The 24,320-nt window shown below is 38.0% G+C and overlaps 1 protein-coding gene and 1 long non-coding RNA gene across 2 annotated transcripts; both read right to left on the bottom strand.

The window, feature by feature from the left end:
* Positions 1–1,944: 1,944 nt before the first annotated feature.
* LOC134204681 (uncharacterized) lies at positions 1,945–3,298 on the bottom strand. The gene is made up of 3 exons (XR_009977937.1): positions 3,169–3,298; positions 2,849–3,047; positions 1,945–2,788 (listed from the first exon to the last, which is right to left on the bottom strand). It is a non-coding gene; the product is annotated as an uncharacterized LOC134204681 (long non-coding RNA).
* A 4,299-nt stretch (positions 3,299–7,597) lies between these two features.
* LOC134204682 (tyrosine-protein kinase CSK-like) lies at positions 7,598–24,045 on the bottom strand. The gene is made up of 8 exons (XM_062679458.1): positions 23,517–24,045; positions 22,870–23,453; positions 14,154–14,373; positions 13,808–14,064; positions 13,589–13,750; positions 13,318–13,513; positions 13,087–13,173; positions 7,598–12,995 (listed from the first exon to the last, which is right to left on the bottom strand). The coding sequence occupies exons 1-8, from the start codon at positions 23,880–23,882 to the stop codon at positions 12,804–12,806; spliced, it is 2,064 nt and encodes a 687-aa protein (XP_062535442.1). The 5' UTR covers positions 23,883–24,045; the 3' UTR covers positions 7,598–12,803.
* Between the last annotated feature and the right edge of the window lie 275 nt (positions 24,046–24,320).

Raw genomic sequence — 24,320 nt, 5'->3', positions numbered from 1 at the left:
GTTTTTCCGCAGGAAGTCACTAATCAATTTCTGCAAGAATTTCTAAAGCGATTTCCGTAGAGGATTTCTGCAAGTAAGCTCTGAAGTTTTTTCGCAGGTTATTTTTGCAGAATTTACTTGAACTCACGACAAAATTCCCAAATGAATTGCAGAATAATTTCCCAGGGGAATTTTTGTAAGAATACTGGGAGGAATTCCCACAGATGTTATCGGACAAATTTCCACAGATAATTTTGGAGCAACTTCAGACACTTCAGCAGATCCAAGAGCAGTTGGATTTCTGCAAACATTTCCCTGAAAATTTCCGCGAGATTTTCCTGAGGATGAATCTGCGCACGCCTGATAAATTTCTATAAATAAAGTTCTCGAAGTTTTTAGATGAAATTCCAGTAAGAATGCCCAAAAAAATTTCATGCACTTTTAGAAAAGCTTGTTACAAGAATTGAAGGACTAATAACGGACTAATTTCTGTTGGAGGTTACGCAAATTATTCTGCCGGATTTCCAAAGAAATTTCTTCTGAAATTACTGAAAATATTCCTCTGGAAATTCCGAAGGAATTTATGCTTGAGTCTGACTTAAAAATATACGGAGCTTGAGCAACTTTTTTAGAAGATGTATTATTTGTTTCTTGATACTAATACAATTATTTGTTTTACAGATGCTTTGTTTTAAAAACGGAGCTTCATTGTCTAACGCCTTAATATGTCAGCATGTTTGTCTTGTGATCAATAACTACAAGAAAGTTGCATAATTAATTACTTCAGAAGAAATTGCGGTTTTGGCCAAGTTTATCTTTAATCAATTATGGTCAAATCTGGCCTCAACATTCATTTGTATATCAACGTATCTTGTGCCGAATTCTATAAAATTGTATAAAAAAAAAAACTGACAAACGGAACAAAAAGCGGTGCTTATTCAAATAGTTTTGACTGTTTAGTTCTTTTTCCCTTAGATTCAGTACTTCTAGTGGTGAATAAGGCCATTTAGAAGGGTTGTAATACTTACCGCGGTTTTATGAGTCCTATTAGCACAGACAAACAGACATAACACATTGAACATTCACTCATCAAATTCATCGTCATTTCAACACTAACGGCATCTGTTGATTTCAGTTAGTTGGGCAAATCACGAACCAGATGGCGGTAGTGAGCAAACGTCAAACTAGAGCAAATCCGATGCGCGCGCCACGAGTGATCGATTGGTCAACTAATGATTATTTGAATTTACCAGTAAATCAGTGAACGATGAAAATTTGACGAGTGTTATGTCTGTTTGTCTGTGCTATTAGCATTTTGATACAAACATATGTTGCAAAAAACGAACTTGAAGAAAAGACGCTCAATAAATTGTTATACAAAAATTGATATGTAACGTGTATTTGCTTAGAATTTAGCTCTGGATCGCGCGGATTTGCCGCGGAAATGGATTTCATGTCGCGCGGAAATGGCGCGGATTTGATTTTAGTCGGCGCGGATTTGGCGCGGAAAATATTTCAGGATCTCCGTAACAACCCTGTAATAATTCCTACTTGTATTTTCTTTATGCAACAGTTACTTGTAAATTCCTCTAATATTATTAGTGCAGTTTACTTGTAATATTAGACTTGTAAATTCATACTTGTAGATTTTTATGCAACGGAAAAATACAAGTTACAAGCTACACTGAGCTGAAATACCATCTAAAATTTATGTGCAAGGCACATATATTTTTGCAATCAAGCTTTGCACATAAATTATATTGTTCGTGCACATAAAATTGGAAATTTCGGAACTCTTCGATTTTATGTGCAATGCATACACAACATAAATGCCAGGTCAAATGTAATTTATTTGTCGATTTCAATGAATTATATGTGCTAGCACAGTGATGTTCGGACAGCACTCCCTTTTCAAACCCGATTATTTGCATTTTTTCCTATAGAATGGAAAGCCGAAAAAGAGCATTCATTTTTGATTTTCATGCATTTATTTAATTTATTCATAACCTTTAAAAATATGTTCAGAGAAAAAATTCTGCACATTCGAATGGCGTTCGGATCGGTTTATTGATTTACGCCTGTCGCTTGAGTATCATTCAGCCGGAAGTTCAAGTATTCTTACGAAAAAACTATGATTCGGTTACTGTGTCCACTGTTTTTAGCGTTTCACTCAACCAGATCGGAAGAAGAGTTCTAAGGGTCTGTCTCATTTGGAGAATTAAACTTAAAAGTGACAGTTCGAAAATTAGCAAATAACCCGGTATAAGAATGGCTGGTGCTGCCCAGCAATTCCAATAAGACATCGATGCAAAATGATTCGATATCTGTCAAAAGTAATCTTGCTCTGCCAGCAGGGTTATTCGATAATTATTGAAATGTCACTTTTGAGTTTAATTTCAGTTTAATTCTCCAAATGAGACAGACCCTAAGCAACACAGATCGCGTCTGCTGTGTAATAAGCTGTGTACGTCGAAATACAGTTCCAATTCGGCTAAGTATTACAGAGCAGCCGCCAATCTGATCGCTCAACCTTTTCTTTCTCATTCGGCTTAGTGAAACGCAGAAAACGAGCGGCGGACATCGGTGAGTCGGTGAATCGTTTGGTGGCGACGATTTGCTTTGATGGTGAACAGGTGCCAATCCGGGTGCTACAGAAATGGTTCACTCCAAATGCAAGTGCCATCCAGGGAAATCCCAAAACAGATTCCGTTCGCAAAACTTCCGTGTGGGAATCATATTTGTGCCTCCAGCTCCTATACTTGTTTCTGCTCTGGTGACTTTGCTGTTTGCTCTGCGATTTTCATTCGTGCTAAAATTAAAAGAGAATTTTGTGGAACCATATTTTGATTAATAAAATGGCGTTACCTACCTTTGCAACCGAAACAATGCATGCTGGAAACAATAACTTCTGATACAATTTCACATTTAATGAGACTGGCGTTGAACTGATTCTATCTTCTCCGCCATTTTCTTGAATCTGATATCTTTTCAATTTCATTGTGAACTGTTGAATTATATGTGCGGGATTGGATATTATTTAACTATAGGTAGTTGCACATAAATTTTATCTGCAGAACAAATAAGATGTAAATGAATATCCGTTATATTATATTTTCTTTGCTATTAGATACGAATGTAAGATTGCAGAATTTAAATGCCGCACATAGAACCGAATAAAGGTAGGCATACCTATTTCTATATGTTCAATGCACATACAATATAATGGAAATTTGATTTCAGTGTACTCTACTAAATATTATTAGTAAAATTTCGATTATACTACCGGCCCCTGGTCAGATCTCCGCGGCGTGCACACGCATTCACGGAGAGTCGCTGTCATAATTTCGTTCCGACCATTTAGGGCCACACATTTTGGTGATCCTTTCAGTCTACTTTTTAGATCCTATCGCTGATTTTATGAGGTTTCATGAGGAATTCAAGTGATTAAATTGTGAAAAGTGATATATTTTAGTTTGCAAAATGACAAGGCGCATCTAAAAGACCGAAAAGGTTTGTGGTTTGTAAAATGACAAGACGCGTCTAGAAGAACGTCGAAAAACGGTTTGTGGTTTGCGAAGACTGTTAATCCTATGCTTGTACCTATATCAATAATACTGTTTTCAACATAAAATACGCACACTATTACTTGTGTGTACATGTAACTATATGATTGCAGTAATGCCGAATTGTATTTGAGTTGAAATATAATTACAAAATTGCAGTTTTTGTTGTAGTTTTTCAACTTATCAGTTTAATTTTATGTTTGTCATAGATTGTCTTTTCGATACACCTTATTTTACAAACATAAAAGTTGAATTTCACAGTGAAAGTTCATTCAAGCATTTTTGAAATAAAAATCTAGGTCGGCAACCTTTGAGAGTACTGCAAGCCATGTAAACAGTTTGAAATACGGACAAGGATAATTTAGACGTTGTTCGAAATAAACCTATATCAAACTATAGGAAATCGCGTTGGTTTTTCAAATATAATTATGTTTATAGTGAAAATGTGATGTGCTTTATGTGTTGTAAAGTGAGTTTTCAAAGGATACATTTGTGTTAGCTTGAAATTGAGTGGAAAACAACGGCGTGAAAACAGATGAATCTGCTAGTAGCAATCGAGCAGTGCATCAAACCAACAGTTCAGAGGTAGGAAAATGAAAATAAAAGTGCTTTATAATTTTATCTTTTAATAATTTGATTCTTGTGCATCAAAACATTACTTAAACAAAATCTTGAATAATATTCCAAACATTCAAGAATGTGTTCCATCCATTATTGTGTACATACGATGTGAGAAATTGTAATTAAATTGATTTTTTATTTGGTTTATCGACGGTTGGGATTAATATACGGGCTTTTATTAATATGGGAACAGATACCCTACTTTAGTATTTGACCCCCGACGACGGTATTTGAAAAGGCCAGTCACAATCACAAAACAATGGACCTCATACACTAATGACTATATTGCAATAAAAGATGAAAACTTTCTACACTATTTCTAGTGTGATTTTTATAATGCACGAGATAAGACCAAGGGCGTAGCCAGGAGGGGACAGGGGGTTCCCCCCCTAAATGGTAGGAAGATTGAACGGGTACAAAACATGTGCACATTACGAGCCAATCATATTCAGAAATAGGTGGTTGAAATTCAAAAGATTCCCAAAAATTTATTTGGGTATCCAGGGTCCATAATATATAAAAGTTCAAAACAACTCGAAACATTTCGGGCTCAAGAATTCTCCTTGAAATCCTTCTAGAAGCTCCCCTGGAAACTTCTTCCGGAAGGCTATCCACAAACTCCTTTGAAAATCGTTCGAAAATCCTTCTCATGTAATTGTAATTCCTCCTTATCTTGAAACCCCCAAACAATTTTTTTTTAATGAAATTCATGAGGAAATTTCTTAAAGATTTCTTTTCTTCTCTCCAAGTTTTACTTCTAGACACTTATTCGGAATGCATTCGAGAGTTCCTTTCATGAATACATACGGAATTTCCTCCCAAAATACCACCAGAAGTTTCTTCACAAATTTATGACGGTAATCCTCCGATTTCGCTCAGAAAATCCTTCAAGAATGCTTCTCTAGAAATTTCTTTAGGAATTTCTCCAGAAACTCATTCAACAGAAAAAATATTTAAAGCTCTTTTAGTGGAATGTATTCAATCTTCTAAGACGAGTTAAGTAATTCCATTTAATTCCACCAATAATTTCGATATATTTGCAGATACGTATTTCGACCACAACTGTGTGGTCGTCTTCAGTGTCTCGTCCAAGTCAAGTCAAGTACGAGACACTGAAGACGAGCACACAGTTGTGGTTGAAATACGTATCTGCAAAGATATCGAAATATTTGGTGGAAATAAATGGAATTACTTAACTCGTCTTAGAACTCATTCAATTTTTCCCCGCAAAATTCTTCCAGGTATTTTTCCGGGAATTCCTTCGGGTACTTCTCCACGAATTCCTTCAGGAATTTCTCCGGGATTTTTCCGCGGAATTGTCCTTGAATTCTTTCCAGAGTTTCTCCAGGATATCTTCCAAAAGTTCTTCCAGGAATTTCTTTAGAACAAACCCCTGAGAATCCATCCGGTAATTTCTTCAGCAATTAATCTGGGAATATTTTCAGGATTTCATCTGGGAATTTCTGCATTAGCTCCTCCTGGTATTTTTCTGCCGGTGAAACTCCCGGAGGAATTCTCGTAGAAACTGCCGGTGAATCTACTGGAGGTATTCCCGAAATAACTGCCTGAGAATCTCACTTAATTCCTAGAGGACCTCCCGGAGAAACTCCCAGAGAAACTATCGGAAGAACTTCGGTAGGAAGCCAAGCAGCCAAATTTCTGAAGAAAGCCTAAATAATTTCCTGAAAGCCTGAATGATTTGCTGGAAGAGCTACTGGTGGAACTCCCGGAGGAATTCCCGGAGAAACTCCCGGATGCATTGCCGGTGGAATTCCCGAAGGACTTCTGGGGGGAATTCTCGAAGAAATTCCGGAACATTTTCTGAAGAAACTCTCGGCGGAATTGATGGTGGAATTCCTGAAGACATTGCCGAAGAATCCCGGATAGAATGCCTGGAGTAATTGTCGAAGGAATTTGTGGAGAAAGCTTGCATATTGTTTTTTCTCCCTACCGTGCACGCACCATACTTTGCGCAGTTAAGGAAATACAAAATTGAATCAACTCGTACAACTTACAGAAAGTAGCTATCTGCCTGAAATAGTCTCCATGCTGTAGTATTATTATTATATTATTGTTTGAGAACTAAATTTGGTACAAAAATTTAAAATAAATAGTAAATTGAACTTCAAAGCAGACCCCTTATTATATGCCTAACTTTGCGCACATAACTTGGAAAATTTCTAACACGAAGCAAGCGTCTATCATACAATTTTTCATCAAAATTTTATTTTTTCGGCTAATACTACTATTACAATTTATGTTCATTCCATTTGTAGGCATATTTGAGCATATTTGAGAATATGAGGATGCGCGGCATTATTTTCTTATGATTCGACATACTTAGTATGTTTTCACGTCTGTTGGTGTATGTACAGCCTCATTTATGTACATTGGCCACAGCTAACAAAAGTACTTTTTTGCGTAAACCCTATTCCGAGGAGGTATATCATAAATGTTGAAATTATCGAAGAAATACAAGTTGTGCGCAAAATTAGGTACACTGTATTGAAAAATTGTTCCTAACATTGCGCATCATATATTTTAAAGAGAAATGTAAATAACTAACCAAATTCTCATGAGATGGCTTCTACAATATTATAATTATTGGGTCCATGTGTAATCAGTTGTCAGCGAATGTAAAAATTTACAAAAAATACAGTTTTTCGGGTAAACCGTCACTTGTCATTTGTGCTAAGAACACGCCATTTTGGTCATTTTCACTGTTTTCAGTACAGGTTTCGACTATTAAAATGAAAAATATGTCATTTAACAGCGAAAAAATGCATGCACTGTTATGATAACAGGTATATTGTGCTGACAAGTAATAATTATATTTCGAAATTCAATTTAAACGCATTCTATTACAAAAATATCCGCAAAATGCGCAAAGTTAGGAGCTGCGCAAAGTTGGGTGCGTGCACGGTATTTTATAATAAATATTATTTCAGAGAGCATTTGTTTAGAAATTCAGATGGATAGTTCTAGTTTTCTTAAAATTATGGAAGAATGCAGGATTTTTTAATAATTGTTATTGGCGATTTCATATTCTTTCTGAATACTAAGTCCGTTAATAATTTTCTCACTTTATTTTAAAAGTTCTGACAATAAATCATGCATTTTTAAATCCATCCAGTACAAAACGCTGACTTCAACACCCAGCACGACGCAACGCACTAATGTGTGCCTTTACTGTCGGTTAGGGATTTGGTTTCAAAGTTTTTGGAACTTAGAAGGAAATAGTACCATGCACTAATATTCATGTGTTCTTATAAAACTACAATTCAGAAGACCTAAAAAAGTTGTCCCCCCTCTACTTGAAATCCTGGCTACGCCCATGGATAAGACCCCTGCCCACTCATTGATTTTAAGGGACTACGTTCTTTTCCACTATTTCATTAATTAGAAAATGTTATTATTTTCAAAAACACTACAGCTGATTTTTCTTATTTTCTGTTTTATTATGTTTGCTTTTTCCTCCTTTCAGTTTTGAATCATATGCTTCATTTTATAGATTGTATGCTAGTTGTGTTGTAGTTGGTTGGTTGAAATTGTTGCAGCTTCATTCTTCCCTCGTTTCCTATAGCATCGGGGACGTTTATTCAGTTTCGCTTATTTTTTTATTCTAAGTTTCGAGTTATGTGTGTTTCCCTTTTCACTTCTTCTTGTTGTCTGCCTATGGTCAACATGTTTGCAATCTGTTTTTCGGTATGCATTTGGCATTACTTAAAAGTAAAGGAAATATGCACGTATGCCATTCTTTCTTTCTACACTCTCGTCATTATCCGCATGATTTTTAATTGGTTTGTTTGCTTTGTGTTACATTTTAGTTGAGCTCGTAGTTTTTGTTTCTTTTGTAAACGTTGCTTCTTTTTGCATGAACCTTTGATTTTAATTTATTTCCAGAATAACTATTTCCTCTATAATTGGCTGATTTTGTTTTTCTCGCTATATTATTTGAGTGTTTCGTTTTGAACTGTCATTGTTTCATAGCTGATATTTTCTTCCAAATTTTAACTCTTTCCTTTGTTGATTGTTTTTCAATATTTCTATGAAAGTTAAAACAAACTACCTTTTTTTGCTAATTAGGAATTATGTTTGGACTATCGCTTTCTCTGTTTAATGATATTTTTCGAGTTAGATAGCTGCTCCTATTGAAAGTAGTAGCAGTATCTAGAACAAAATTTTAACTACAACTAGAGAAATGACGTTTCATCAGAATATTTTGGCTTCACTGGATGCTTGAAAAAAAAAATAGGAATGGCTAGCTGTTCATAAAGCTTTCGGTTTGTTTCAATAAATTCAACATTTTTAGAATGATTAATTTTATTCGTCTTTCGATTGAAGGAAACAGTTTACTGGAATGGTAACGAGCGAGAAAGGCTGTGATAGTGTTCGACTTACTTTTCTTGTTCTCCAGTTGTTCTGTAATTTTGTAATTTATTTTCATTTTTTTGTTATTTTGTGTGTATGAGCCAAAGTTAAGTACTTTCAAACAGATTTATGTTCTTTTATGTTATTTTTGAATAAAACGTTAGCTTTTATCTTTGCTTTTTATGTACATTTACAAACACTTTTACACGTTTCTTAGTTGTTCCTCCTGTAGTAGAAGTTTAATTTAAATATATTAATAAAACAATAAAAATCTCTAAACAAATAAAAAGAAAACAACAATCATGGAGGGAATTCAACCAAATAGAAAAATCGATCAAAATCAAATGTTTTGAAATTGTTATTTTTCCTTTTCCGCCTAATTCTGTAGATTCGCAGTTGGAATAATGTCGAAATAGGAGAAACTATTTTCTTTTACATCGTATAACAAGTAACCTTTTCCATTTCCACTGTATGAAACACATTAAAATTCCTCTAAAAACAATGCACTCGAATCAACCAAAATTCACCTCACACATACAACTGTACACCTACATTTTTCACAACTGTCACAAAGACACACAGAAATGCATTCACTCTCAAAAAAGAAACTAGTACAATTAGTTTCATTTCAATGTCTGTAATTATTGTAACTTGAACTCAATTCACAAGAATTACGAATTACTTGATGCTTATTTTTGTGTTCCAATTTTATTGTAACATATTTATTTGAAAATGACTGTTCGAATAGATTTCATGTATTCCATTTCCGTTGCATACAAACTACATAGTTGATTTTTTACACTCAACACATCAGCTGCTCTTTTCGAGAAGTTTTTCCTCTACTCGATATTTCCTCTTTTCTGCTCGCGCAATCCAAGTATAATAATGCATAGGGCGTAAGGTAATAAATTACAAATATGAATATCATATCGTTAATTATTGTATGGATTTCTAATTTTTGCTTGCTGTTTCCTTTCGTTCCATTTTTGGATGCCGATTTCCATGTTGATTCTTTTATGTTAGTTGAATTCAGAATGATACTTGCTTTACCACTCAACTTCTCGAACCGGAACGGGTAGCAAATATACCTGAATGGATAAATCTACAGAAAACTTTAATTATCGTTGTCAGCTATAATATATAGTATGCATTTAAATAATAATACATCTATGAAAAATGTGAGCACATTGGCACAATTCCCATTTTAAGACTACTACTGCATATGCCTACGCGATTTAGGATAACTATCAATAATGATCACTATTCCTCCTCAGTATAACGCAGCATATAGCATTAGTTAGATTGGTTTTTCATTGATCTCAAGATGTGTGCAGCTTACTTTATGCCCTGAATCTAAGACAGGATCAAAAAAGGAAATCCAAAGAATTTAAGTAGGGATAGTTTGCAACCATGATGGCTCCAAATCAAGTAACTAGACGAAGTGTTAAGGACAAGGAATCTCCCGGAATCCAAAACGCTAGTTAACTATACTTGGTAAATTCCTCGAACTTTGCCCCATCGTCAACAATTTGGGCGACACATGGCAACAGAATGGCATGGCATCGAGCATCATCAGCAGTTCCACTGATCGGCATCGAGAGCACATGGAGGATTTTGGACTCCGGACACATGGAGTCAGGCGCTGATTAGACAGTGAATGAGCGAGGTGTAATTAAATATTGAAAGTAGCAAAGAAATTAGTCTTAGTTGAGGAGTGTGTAGCATGTAGCTTTTTTAAAAAGAAATCCTGGCAACCAAATTTTGAACTCGCATGACTGTCATTTTTATTATTCCACGCATGCTGCGACGCAGCAAAGCTGAAATAAGAAAAATTACAGTTGTATACGTGACTTCCGCTTTGAATAGAGTGCCCTTGAAAACGCGAGTGAATTTAGTTTTGGAATCCGGGAGGCTTGTCCTTAACCTCGTTTGTGAGCTTAGGGATTGAAGTAGGGTGATGCACTTTCGAATTCATTGTTCAACATTGCACTCGATGGCGCGATTAGTAGATCTGGCACCATCTACTCACGGTCGCATATGCTCCTGAGCTTTGCGGACGACATCGACCTGATTTGAATCGATCGCATTGCAGTAGCGGATGCTTTTGTCCCGCAGAAAAGGGGATAGGCCTAACCTTTAACTCTACCAAGATAAAGTACATGGTTGCGGGTAGAGATAGAGGGAGAATTTGTGGTATTGGTGCTGTGGTACTGTTGGAAGGGGTTGTGTTTGAAGTTGTTGAAGAATTTGTTTACCTTGCAACGCTTGTAATATGTGACAATGACGTTTCCCGTGAAATCAAAAGACGTATTGAGGTTGCGAATAGCGCAATACACAAACAACTTATGTCCCGCAAAATGCAGACGGAAACGAAATTTGCTCTGTATAAATCTTTGATTTTACCGGTGATTATTTACGGACATGAAGTGTGGACGTTAAAGAAGGCAAACCGGAAAGCTTTCGGGGTTTTCAAGCGAAAAGTAATGCGTATATCTATACTGCCTGTAGTACCATATTTTCCTATCTTTCACAACCCATTATTCATATGGAACAGATATACGATTACGGGCAGTACACTAGAAAATGGTGTGTGACGCAGACGTATGAATCAAGTTGTATCAAATGTACAAAGAAGAAAATTAAGTGAATCGTATAAAATACGGCCGAGTTCAGTGAGCTGATCGCTTAGTGCGAATGTCAGAAAAAACGCTACAAAGTTCCAGCATGTTTTAGCTCCATTAGATTGAGTCTAGTCTTGCTGAAACGTTCATTCCTGTGTACGAAATGTTTACATGTTGTTAGCTGGATTTTCGCACCTTTTCACCAAACTGGGAGAAATAAGTCCAGAATGGGAAATGAAGGTGGTGGTAAAAAGAGCACCTCTCAAAATAAATTCACACTTACACTGACAACGATAACTGAAATAGAAGTCGAATCTAGAAAAGGATATAACAGCCTAAATTTATTCTACGACCTACGTATATATTTATGCATGTAGACGAGGAACCTTAAAGAATAAATTTTTGCTGTCACGGCTTTTTCAAATGTTGGTCTAGAAATTATAGCAACAAAGACCTACCGTACTAAGCATTTATTGTAAAAAAAATGTGTGCTATGATTCAGGTTGGCTGACCAAAAACTCTTTGTTTATAAAATCCGATGAAAAACTCACTTTTGAAAAGCTATCCTCCATACTGTGACGCATTTGTGCATTATAAAACGTTTAGAGTTTATAGCAGTTTGATTGATTGTCCAGATTTGGTTATTTTTTGTGCAGACGTTTTTGCACTGGTTTCTACGTAAAATAAACATTGGACACTTGAGAGGGAAGGAAAACTAGTAATCAATAGCTGCAAACGATCACATTTTTTGAGTGAGTGTTTGTGCTATTATTCGTATGACTACCATTATAATTGGGCGATTAATGGAAATAAATAAACGACACATCGGGGATACTTCTTTCTTTCGTCCAATCTTCCTTGCATCTCAAGAAGCCCAAAAGACTAAACAAAATTTATGTTTAAAACCAATACTAGATTTCATTCAAAATAAACTGATGATATGTGGAACTAACTGACTGTTTGTTACTATCCTGTCCTTGCTTAATCATAACTTATCACAAACAAACAAAGAAATCGTTCATCCATACTTTTCAGGAAACGCAAACTATTTATATGCCACTATTAAAAAACTTTTCATTCCGACCGCGGCTAATAAGTTAATTCTTAATCACCAAATCTTTTCACTTTTCTGAACATGTCTATTAACAGATTAGACGACTCTTCCTGCTGATTATATACATTGTGTTACTGTTACTTTTGCTTCCTAGCATATGATTATGGAACGGAAGTAGGATCCTCAAAAGGATAAAAAAAGAAATGCCGGCCTTACATAAAACACGCGCAACTAGCCAGCGTGAACGAAAGACCATCTTAACGAAAACAAGAAACACTTATTCTGTACAATTCCCTCGAACCTTTGCCTCAATCAACAGATTCCCCAATACATTCCGCTACAGTCATTTTAGGTATCTTTAGAGGCTACCAGAAATAGTATTCCCTACTTAAATGGCATCTATGTTCTTCCTGTGTCATCCACTATCATAATATAATAGTACTTACTACTTGCGCAGCGTGGTTTTGGATGGGGAAAACGGCTAGAGAAGCACTCGCTCAGACTCGTTTTAAACATAAGTGGGGTCGACAACAGCACTTCTGCAGCCATGCTGCAGTAGCTCGGTGTAAACCTAACTGGGACAATATTACCTTTCTACGTCACGTAGTTATTGGCCGTTTCTCGCTTGCAGATGGCCAGCCGCCGTTTCAACTCGGCAAAGGTGGGTCGCTTCTCCGGGACTAGATCCCACGCCTGGCGCATCATTTCGTAAATTTCCGGCGGGCAGCCTTCGGGGGCTTCCATCTTGTAGCCGCTGCCAACGTGCTTAACCACATCCGCGAGAGGCTGCACGTGTAAAGAAAGATGGGGTTTAATGGTATACGATTAGGTTGAATTAGAGCAAGATGTTGGAATTATAAAAGAAAGAGACACTCACGATTCTGGGATAGGGTACTCGACCGAATGAGTAGATTTCCCACAGAAGAATTCCAAAACTCCACATGTCGGTTTTGTTGGAGAATTTCTGAAAAAAAGTTATTTTTTAAATTTTGGATATTACAATATGAAACAACTATAATTTATCTTTAAAATTCAAATTATTTTGCTTTCTAGACTAAATAGACTAAAAAAATGAATTAATATAAAAACACGATATTATATAACTCACTCCCTCTTTGAGCGCCTCCGGAGCCGTCCACTTGATAGGCAGCTTGCTGATGTCAGCCGTGTACCGTTCGTCCCGTGCCAATCCAAAGTCGGATACCTTTGCGTCGCACTCCTCTCCAATACGTACATTCCGGGCTGCCAAATCTCGATGGATGACTTTCTTCATCTCGAGATACTCCATTCCGGCACAGGTGTCACTATTTTAGGGGAGAAATAATATTATTCATTAAAGTATTCTTCAAGTATGTGTGTGCTGTGTGAAGAACACTCACAAAGCGAAATTGATTTGATCTCGTCGAGTGATGTGCTGTCTGCCTCGCGATCGAAGATAATCCACTAGGGAACCTTTACTCATGTATTCTGTCACCAGGTATATGTACTTATCGTGAAACACTAATCCGATGAATTTGACGAGATTTTCATGTTCGAGGGTTCTGCAATATCCGAAAAAGTTACACAACACATATTAAACAACATGTCATTGCACTCACGTCATAACACCCGCCTCGGCAAGGAACTTATTGGACGCCCTACCGGCGTCCTTCAACACTTTTACGGCCACTTTCTCACCCTTCAGAATGCCGAGCATAACATCGCCAAACTCGCCCTTGCCGATGTTCTCTTTCAACTGTAAGTCTTCCATTTTGATCTCCCAGCCATTGTCCTGGAAGTCCTTGACGCAAAACTCCTCCTTGGGTAAGGCTTTCATCAGTTTCGTGCACAGTCCGTCCGAGTCCAGTGTGTAGTGCTGAATGAAACAAAAAGCCACAATTGACAGATAATCAGAATCAATTCAGTCTCAAATTGGATAATGATGCGCTCAGCTTCTTCACTCACCTCCACCAGTTGGCCGAGATTGTCAAAGTATTCGTCGTCGTCGATCGTTAGCTTATTCTCGGCGTATTTAATCCGGTAGTGTTCGACCTTCTCGTTGAAGCAAACGCACAGCGTGTAATCGCCCGGGAAGTTGGTTGACTCGCGCACCAGGAACAATCCGTCCTCGCGGGGTTTCAGCAGATTTTCCGCCTCCTCGCGCTTTATCCGTCCGTGGAACCATCTAATTTTGAAATTGAAAACGAGTTAAGTTTCGGTTTCTGTAGCTAAAATTAGGGAGAGAATGGGTTCTGAACGTTGGAAAAAAGAATAAGATATCATAGATTTGTTTGCTACGAATAACATACGGTTATAGAAATCTAATAAATCTGTATGCTGGCGCTCCTGTTCAGCTGCATTGAGTTAAACTTTCAGCGAATCAAGCCCGCATTTATTTTCACTATTTAGTTTCATTATTTAGTTAAGCAATATGCCCTAGCTTAGCAAAGACTACATTCTTTGTCTCAAGCTGTAACGATTTTCATGAGTATGTTTACCCCATGCAACAGTAAAACAATATATCTAGCTGATGCAGGGTGTTTTGGGGTCTCTTCCGCTACTCACTACGTGCGGGTGTTGATTTAGATGTCTGAACATTTGTCTTGAAGAACTCGTAAGAGCTAGGCGGTGGTGGGCCGAGTACGTAGCTAGAATGTATATATGTATAATGAATAATCGGACTATAATATGAAAATGGTTCTCGATAGCGATCCGACGGACATAAGAAGGAGGGGAACACAGCGTGAAAGGTGGACCGATAAGGTGGAAGACGATTTGCAGAGCCTTATCGCAGACTGCGTGGCTGGCGACGTACAGCCATGAACCACTACTGCCTTACGACTGAATAAATAAAAAATAACCTTTTGGGAGAAGAGAGGCCCGATCAAGAATGCATAACAAAATTATAACAAGGGGAGTTATTTATTTCAGAAAAATAATGTAACAAAATGTGTTATAAAATTGGCTGGTTAGTTGTTAAAATAACAAAAATTATATCAAAATTCCCTCTAGCCGTAACATGATTATATCAGACGTTGTTACCTTCATTTCAACATTATAACAACCGTTGATATGATTATGAGGTACAAAAATCTACTTTCATGGTAATTGCCTACATCACGTATGAAAATGTGGTACGCTACAACGCCGGATTTCCATCCATAATGTAGGCAATTAACTTTGTACTAGCTATTAACATCGAACATTGATTCAAGTTATACTGGAGGTGATTACCTCCGCTTTTTTCCGATATCAAAAAATGTAGGCAATTATTTTGTGTAAATATACATAACTAATGTTGTTATAATTTTGATATGAAATAAAATTGACCGAAGACACATTTTTATCGAATTATCTAATTATAACACACGTTATTTTAAATAACAACCATTGATAGAATAGAGTTATAATTTTGTTATGGATTCCTGATCGGGGGGGGGCTATGAAAGTCTACATTCGTCTACGTGAGGGGGGGGGCATCTTCAATAAAGTCTGCATAGAAGGTAAATTTCCATTTAACAATGAAAACAGTTCAATCAAGCCCCTGGAGTTGACCAACTACCAGGAGAGCTGTTTAAACACGGTGGTGATGCACTGGCTAGAGCGCTGCACGGGATAATTACCAAGGTTTGGGAGGATGAGGTTCTGCCGCAGGAGTGGATGGAAGGTGTCGTGTGTTCCATCTACAAAAAGAGCGATAAGCTGGATTGTAGCAACTACCGCGCAATCACATTGCTGAATGCCGCCTACAAGGTACTCTCCCAAATTTTATGCCGCCGACTAACACCAATTGCAAGAGAGTTCGTGGGGCAGTACCAGGCGGAATATATGGGTGAACGCTTTACCACAGACCAGGTGTTCGCCGTACGTCAGGTATTGCAGAAATGCCGCGAATTCAACGTCCCCACACATCATCTGTTTATCGACTTCAAAGCCGCATATGATACAATCGATCAGGACCAGCTATGGCAGCTAATGCACGAAAACGGATTTCCGGATAAACTGATACGGTTGATCAAGGCGACGATGGATCGGGTGATGTGCGTAGTTCTAGTTTCAGGGGCATTCTCGAGTCCCTTCGAAACGCGCAGAGGGTTACGGCAAGGTGATGGTCTTTCGTGTCTGATATTCAACATCGCTTTGGAGGGAGTAATACGAAGGGCAGGGATTGACACGAGTGGTACGATTTTCACGAAGTCCTTCAGTTATTTGGTTTCGCCGACGACATTGATATCATGGCACGTAACTTTTAGAGGATGGAAGCCTACATCAGACTGAAAAGCGAAGCTAAACGTATTGGACTAGTCATCAACACGTCGATGACGAAGTACATGGTAGGAAGAGGCTCAAGAGAGGTCAATGTAAGCCACCCACCACGAGTTTCTATCGGTGGTGACGAAATCGAGGTGGTCGAAGAATTCGTGTACTTGGGCTCACTGGTGACCGCCGATAACGATACCAGCAGATAAATTCGGAGACGCATCATGACTATCTACAAAACGCTCATTAAACCGGTAGTTCTCTACGGACACGAGACCTGGACGATGCTCGTGGAGAACCAACGCGCAATAGGAGTTTTCGAAAGGACAGTGTTGCGTACCATCTATGGTGGGGTGCAGATGGCGGACGGTACGTGGAGGAGGCGAATGAACCACGAGTTACATCAGCTGTTGGGAGAACCATCCATCGTTCACACCGCGAAAATCGGAAGACTGCGGTGGGCCGGGCACATAGCCAAAAGGTGCACAGCGGGCAAGGTGGATCGATCAGGTGAAGGACGATTTGCGGACCCTCGGCAGACTGCGTGGTTGGCGAAGTGCAGTCATGGACCGAGCTGAATGGAGAATATTTTTTTGTATTGCACCGGCCACTCCGGCCTTAGTCTGGTAATAAATAAAATACACTGGATTTTGTTTTTACACGATTTATATTTTCTCAATTGTGCACTCATCCTAAATGTTTAACGCATATCAATTATCATGTGATTTTTTTTATTTATCCGGGATTTTTTTAAACATGTTGCGAAGAGTTTGGTGGTAAATTGAAGTCACTCGATCAAAAACACGAACGAAAAAAATCGTGTAAAAACAAAATCCTGTGTAAAAACTCGGATTAATCCACCTAGCAGTGATGATGCCTTTCTCGTGCATTATAAAATATATTGAAAGAATAACATTAGAAAGGTCAAAAAAGCTTTTTAGGAGAATAGATCACATGTTTTCGATTATTTTGCATGCTTTTGCATTAGTTAAAATGCATCGCCACCATTTTCGAAAAAAAAAATTTTTTTTGGTTTTGAATTTTTTTTTTCAAAGGGGGGTAAAAAACAATGATTTTTCAATAATTCCAATAATTCCGAAATGCAATGTCCGATCGAGCCAATTTTCAATAGCAAACGCGTTCCCCGTCGAATGCAGCTTGTTGCGAGTAAATCGAATGATGCTAAATTCCAAAAAGTGTGTCTACAAAATTTGTACACATACACACATACACACACACACACACATACAGACATCACCTCAGTTCGTCGAGCTGAGTTGATCGGTATATAACACTATGGGTCTCCGGCTTCTATCAAAAGTTCTTTTTTGAAGCAAACATATAGCCTTTCGGTACAACTTTGTTGTACGAGAAAGGCAAAAAGATATGCGACCAGTACTGGAATATGTCGTGATCGTCATAAGACAGAGAGCAAAGTGCCTTTTTCTATTTCAGGCGACCAAATGAAAGAATCGTGGGTTCTTTGATCCATTTCGCATGAAAGGCAGTCATGAAAAAATGTTGTGATGATATGGAAATGCTAATATCATCTTCCAAACTTGGACGTACATGTTCATGATAGCATTAGAGGCGAAAGTATAGAATTGATAGTTCCGTTAGGATACGGCAGACATGAAGAATGTTTTTATAGAAGTCGATTTGAAAGCGAGCGGAGGGCAATATTTGTGATGGCACATATCACACGACCTTCCTTCTGCCAAGCTCCCGTATGAAGGGGGAGGGAAGATTATCAGTGTGGAAGCTGATATATCTCCACTGGCCAAAAATTCTATACTTTCGCCTCTAATTCTATCATGAACATGTACGTCCAAGTTTGGAAGATGATATTAGCATTTCCATATCATTGTAAAATATATATATATATATATATATTTTTTTTTTATTTCTCGGAATTCTGACATGTTATGTTCTACAAAGTTGTAGCGCAGCTTATTCCAATAAATTTTGCTTTTTCTGTAGCTCTTAAGTTGGCTGATTTAGAGCAAATTTACCTAATTGGATTAGGGTGTACCTCAAAAAAACAGTATTTTTGATCGTCCATTGTTTGCCATTGAAAATTGGCCTGATCGAACATTGCATTTCGGAATTATTGAAAAATCATTGCCTTTTGGAAAAAAAAATGTTTTCAAGAATGGTTGCAATGAATTTTAATAAATGCAAAATGAAAGAAAAAAAAGGGAACTATTCCCCTAAAGAGCTAAAGAGTGATTTTTTTAATATAAGGTACAGTGGGGTAAGTGGGTAAATGGGGTAAGTGAAAAAAAACGCTAGTATTTTACTGATGAAGCACAGAATTATTCAATTTCACTTCACAATCATACAAGGCCATTCAAATCAATGCGTTGAATAAGTGAAACATGAAATAATGAACCATTTCAACATGCGAGAGTAAAAGTTTATTAAACTTTCAAGTTTATCTTTTGCACAAGTTGTTTTGCGTGTCAATAAATACAAATATTTTTTTATGTTGGTTTCCATAACACATTCAATTAGTGCATTGATAAGTTGGTTTTCTTTGTAGTTTTGAATTCCAGCCACAAAAATATTGATATGAACATCATAAATTTTGAAAAAAATATTTTATTGCTTTGCCTGTTTTTTACCATGGGTGGGGCAAGTGAAAATTTTCCGACACTGAATGCACCACAACAGATCACAGTTATGCTCTATTCAGTATAATTATCATTTGCATGAAATATATGAACAAAAAATGTGTTCTTATATTGAAAAATCCTCTTTTAAAATAATTTTTTCACTTACCCCACATGTGGGGCAAGTAAAAAATTGAAACCGATTTTTTTGTTTTCCTAAAATTATTTTTCAAAGATCTTGTTCGCAGGCATATAAAGATTGGATAGATGATTCGTTATGTCATAAATATGATCAATTTCAATATTATCTTCAACTTGTATGACTTGATGAACATGAAATATACGATTTCCTTTACCCACTGTACCTTGCCCCACTGTACCTTATTTTATATAATGCACGAGAAAGGCATCATCACTGCTAGGTAGATTAATTTGGGAATTTGTGAAAAAAATGTTGTAAGTCACCCCATTTGACGGAAACCGAAAAGTTTTTGAAGCTCAATAAGAGAGCTTTTTGCATCTTTTCTGGCCTAATAACCTGACACTGTAGATATCATTTGAAAAATATTGACCTGTTTCACGTCAAAATATCGTATATAAGAAATATACAAAATTTGAATAGTTACGTGCTAGTTTTCGTGGAAGAGAAATGATCACCGTCTAATAAATTTTGAACCAAGATTCAATAAGCTGGAGCTGCTGGTGAAGGTATCGGAGTTCCATCAGAAGGTACACCTTATGTAGACCAGAAGGACTACGAGAAAATGAACAAAATACGCGGCAAAGCGTCAACTGTATGTTATTTTCTGGAGTTCCAGAGGCTTCCAACAAAGCCGATTATCTTCACCACTGAAACACAAGTTGCTTGTAAAGCTCACGCTGCTCTCCATTCGAGAGGAGAAATTGATGATCCTCTAATTCTTCAGCTACAAATCTACAAATCAAACAAACAAAATATTCCTCCGCGATAAATTCGACCATTTGAATCAAGATCGAACGGCTGATAAAAATTCTGCTTTGCTTGTTGGTGGAAGAATCTGAGTTTCGCCAGAAAGAGTATCTCTAAAAAATTGAAGAAATTGTTTCTAGTAAGCACAAAAAAGGGAAATAAAATTATTAGACTCTTTTAGAAGAATGTCTTCACCAGGGATGGGAAAAATCAAATTTTCAAAAAATCGAGTATGATCAAAATAGAGATGGTCGGGTTTTTCAAACCCGAAACCCGAACCCGAACCCGACGGGTTCGAGTCGGGTTTGGGAAATTAGTACAATGTCGGGTTCGGGTCGGGTACGGGTTTGAGAATTTTTGTTGATAAATTTGAGGATTTTTCGTTATTTGGGCATACATCCTTTTTGATGTAAAGAGAAATATAAAATATCTAGTTTGAGTTTTACGGCAACAAAATAGTTCGGGTCCAGCTCGGGTTTAAATAGTTGAACTAGTTCGGGTCGGGTTCGGGTTTGAAAAGAATTTATGAATCGGGTTCGGGTCGGGTTCGGGTTTGCAAAATGTGAAACCCGACCATCTCCGACCGACCGACCGACTAGATCTAAACTCACCCGTGATCTTACTTTCAAAATATCAAGTGTTAAAAACTTGCCAGCGAATAAGAATCGATTGAAAATAGCATCTTGATTTGAAGCATTTACCGTTACATTTTAAACTCTTTTTCCTTACTACAATGAAACCATAACGCCAAATAGAAGATATAACGGGACTGTTGACAATTAGTTGTTGATAGTAAAGATTAATGTTTGAATGAAAATTCTGTGTTTATTATCGTTTGAGTAAAAAAATTGAGAAGCTTTCGCCGGCGACAACTCGCTTACTTTTTTCTTTTTTTTTTTTTTTTTTTTTTTCGAGAGTTGACCAGTTGTAGTCTTAATAGACTGGTATCTCGACTGGGCTCTCCATGTGATACACAATACTAGCAGACGACTCAAGCTATGTTGCTCACTAGGTCACTGCGGTCTGGGTTCGTATTGTGATCATACCGAAACATTTCCCTTCCCGCAGTCTGTCAGTTTAAAAACAAATAATAATAATAATGGAAGCTCATCACGCGCATGAATGTTTTCCGAATAATTAACATGTAAAGTTGATTTAATGTTTTCTTGGAGCCGACATTCAATACCGAATAGTAGTCTATGTTGACAACGGGTGGTACTGATGCCATCTCCAAGTAAAGGCCGTTCTACAGCGATTAACGCAATGGCGCATCTTGACAGTAATTCTGTATTCTCTGTCAAAACGCGTCACCGCGCCCACCACCGCAGCCGAGCCATAACACTTTGATGTAATGTGATGGGATCATAATAGTGGACTTTGTTTCAACATGGAATAATTTAAATGGTATCGTAAATATACAATAAATTAATTTAAGTACTATTGCAATAAATCGACATATTAATCTGAGAGCTTCCATTATTTTGGCGGTTGATTAAGATTATGGCGTCATATCCTTTACAGTACTGTCTGATATCATAAATTTCAGTAGTCAAATGGTCATGTTCTATTCCGCTCTTCAAAATTCAAGTCTTTAAAGTCTGGTCCAAGATTCAGTTATCAATGGTATGGTAATGCTTCATTGCGTCTATTTCCTAGCTAAATGAATGAATTTTACTATTATGAAGCATTGATTTATATGAATAACATCATTAAAAATATGTACTACTCGTTGGATAGTCATTTCTATTATTGTGAGTTGTATAATTAATGTAAAACACTACTTGTCTTCTATATTTTAGATCTGTTATTGTCATTGTGTTGTTGTCGGTTGTCTGTCTGTTATGTTTCAACATAAAGGTCTTTTATAACTTTGTCTTATTAGTGTTTTAGTCATTGTTAGATACAGTATGTATAAAACTACAAAAGGATTGTTGAGTATTGCCTTACAAATCCTATGTCCTTCTTCTATCTATCAATATCTGCTTTCTCCTTTTATCAATCATCAATATCAATCTCAACCTCCACTTTTTTCTTCTGTCTCTCTTCTATCTCAGATTTTCAATTTAATATTTTTCTATCCAATAGTACAGTAAACTTCTACCTTGGCTGCTCTAAACCATTTCTGAAACAAAAATAAAAAAAATAAAATTCTGTTTAATTACTGAATCTAAAATGTTCAATATTATTATTTCATTTTGTGATCAATCTATTTTTTAATCCTACGTTTTTCTTGGCTGATTTCTGGTTTGCTATGACATTACTATTTTGAATTTTTCAACCTGATGTAAATCCTGATAAGTCTAAATAGTTCTCCACTCCCAATTGAAAACATTCTGAAAATTGAATGTCTCTAAAATACAAAGTAGACTTCTCAATTTCAATCTATATTACAACCTATCCTATCCTACCTATGGCCACGCGTTGGCTTCGCTACTTCCAGTTGACGAGAAATTGATTAATTTCCTTGGAGAGTGCTAATGAGCCCTAGCGGATCCTCCATGTAAAGAGCTATACCTGATAAGTATGCCGGGACATACGATCAGGGGCTCAGTCTGCAAAGCAGCCGATCCACTGTGAATCGTTAGAGGCGCACTGAAGTGCTCCAAATGTGATATGATACACAGATGAATATTATCTTCAGTACCGTCAACCCCCGTGACCTTGGCTAGGGACAACTCGCTTACTTTTTTCACGTGAAAAGTTTTTACATGAAAATTGCAATTATTATTGTCTGAAAATGATTCAGCACAACTCTGGTCTTCACCTGTAATCTTTACAGATATATATTTCGTCGAAATAAGTCACGGTACAAAATTAAGAAATGAATTCAATTTAAATAAAACCCAAAGAAAATACTCACGGCATCGCATTCAGCTTGGCATTGACTTCCGCCCTCCTTTGAGCGGCCGCCGCCGCTGTGGGCGAAAGGGACGCCGTAGCCACGCCACCGGGCCCAACCCAACTCACTCCATTGCTGTCGAATGCCGTCCCACCTGCCGCCGCCGACGGTGGCGGGGGCAAACCAATTTGGCTATGCATCGAGTTGGACATCCCGTGTGGTGCCGGTGGCACCTGTGGTTGCTGCTGCTGCTGAGCGGGATGTGGTGGAATAACTACCGCCGCCGCCCCTTGAACTGTAGACGCAGACTGCTGCTGCTGCTGGCCGGTAAGGATGTGATTCTGTAGCTGGGCACTGTTCATAGAAGTGGACATGAGATTCGATTGATGGCTACCCAGGGCACCGTGTTGTGCCGTTGGCTGGTGATGTTGCGCCGCTTGCTGGAGACCCGAGGGCCCTAGCATGTTGTGCTGGTTGGGGGATTTTGGTATGTGATGCACAGGAGGAATCATTCCTCCGGAGTGCATTGTTGGTGGGGGTTGTTGGTGATGTTGCTGCTGTTGCTGAGCCGGCGGCAGAAGGATGGAATTTAGATTTTGATTACCCTGTAAGAGTGTAAGATAAGTTATTTTCATAGACGATTGTCACATATATTTTAGGTAACTTACAGTAACACTGTGAGGAGGTAATTGCGGTGGTGCCACGTGTTGATGTTGCTGGGGCGAGTGTTGTTGTTGTTGGTTCTGTTGCTGCGGTGCCGGCGGTGGATTAATGAACTGTGGTGGTTGCATTCCCACGTGTCCCATGCCACCGCCGCCACCACCGGGGACACCAACCCCCGGTTGTGGCGCCGGTCTTTTGTGCTGCCGCGCCGGTGCTGTCGGTGGCATCTGATGCGGCATGAACCATGGACAATCGCCCGAGGCGGCCGAATTGGCTGCGGCTACGACGGTTGACGAGAAACCTCGATGATGACCAACGACTGCTGTTTGACCGGACGACTGCAGATTGATGGCCGCCGTATGGCTGTTCATTCCGCTGTTCAGCACACTACTTCCGGTGGAGTTCCGACGCGATAGTGTGTTCTGATAAAGGTGATGCTGATAGGAACCCTGCTGCTCTATTTGGTGCGGGCTTCCGATGCCTCTGCGATCGATTCGCGACTCTGTCCTCACATCGACATCTGTAGAAGAAACAAAGATTGATATCAAAATACTAGTTCATGTAATATCGTTCATCAGAATTATCATCAGCAGTTCACAGTAGAATCAATTAGATTACGCTAGTTTGATCCGAGATTGAGCGAAAGAGTGCCATCGCTCATCAGTAATGAATCACCGTTCTTGCAATCCTCACATCAGCATCATCGTTCGATACCAATACGACAGCGATTATTATGATTGAGATCATGTGCTGTGCCACTTCATAGGTATTCCATTCATTCCGCCAAGCCCATTCAAACGAGCAGCAAG

This window comes from Armigeres subalbatus, unplaced genomic scaffold, assembly GCF_024139115.2.
Source record: "Armigeres subalbatus isolate Guangzhou_Male unplaced genomic scaffold, GZ_Asu_2 Contig819, whole genome shotgun sequence".
Taxonomy (NCBI): Eukaryota; Metazoa; Arthropoda; class Insecta; order Diptera; family Culicidae; genus Armigeres; species Armigeres subalbatus.
The sequence above is the reverse complement of the archived record's forward strand: the minus strand, read 5'-3'. Positions and strand labels throughout refer to the sequence as shown.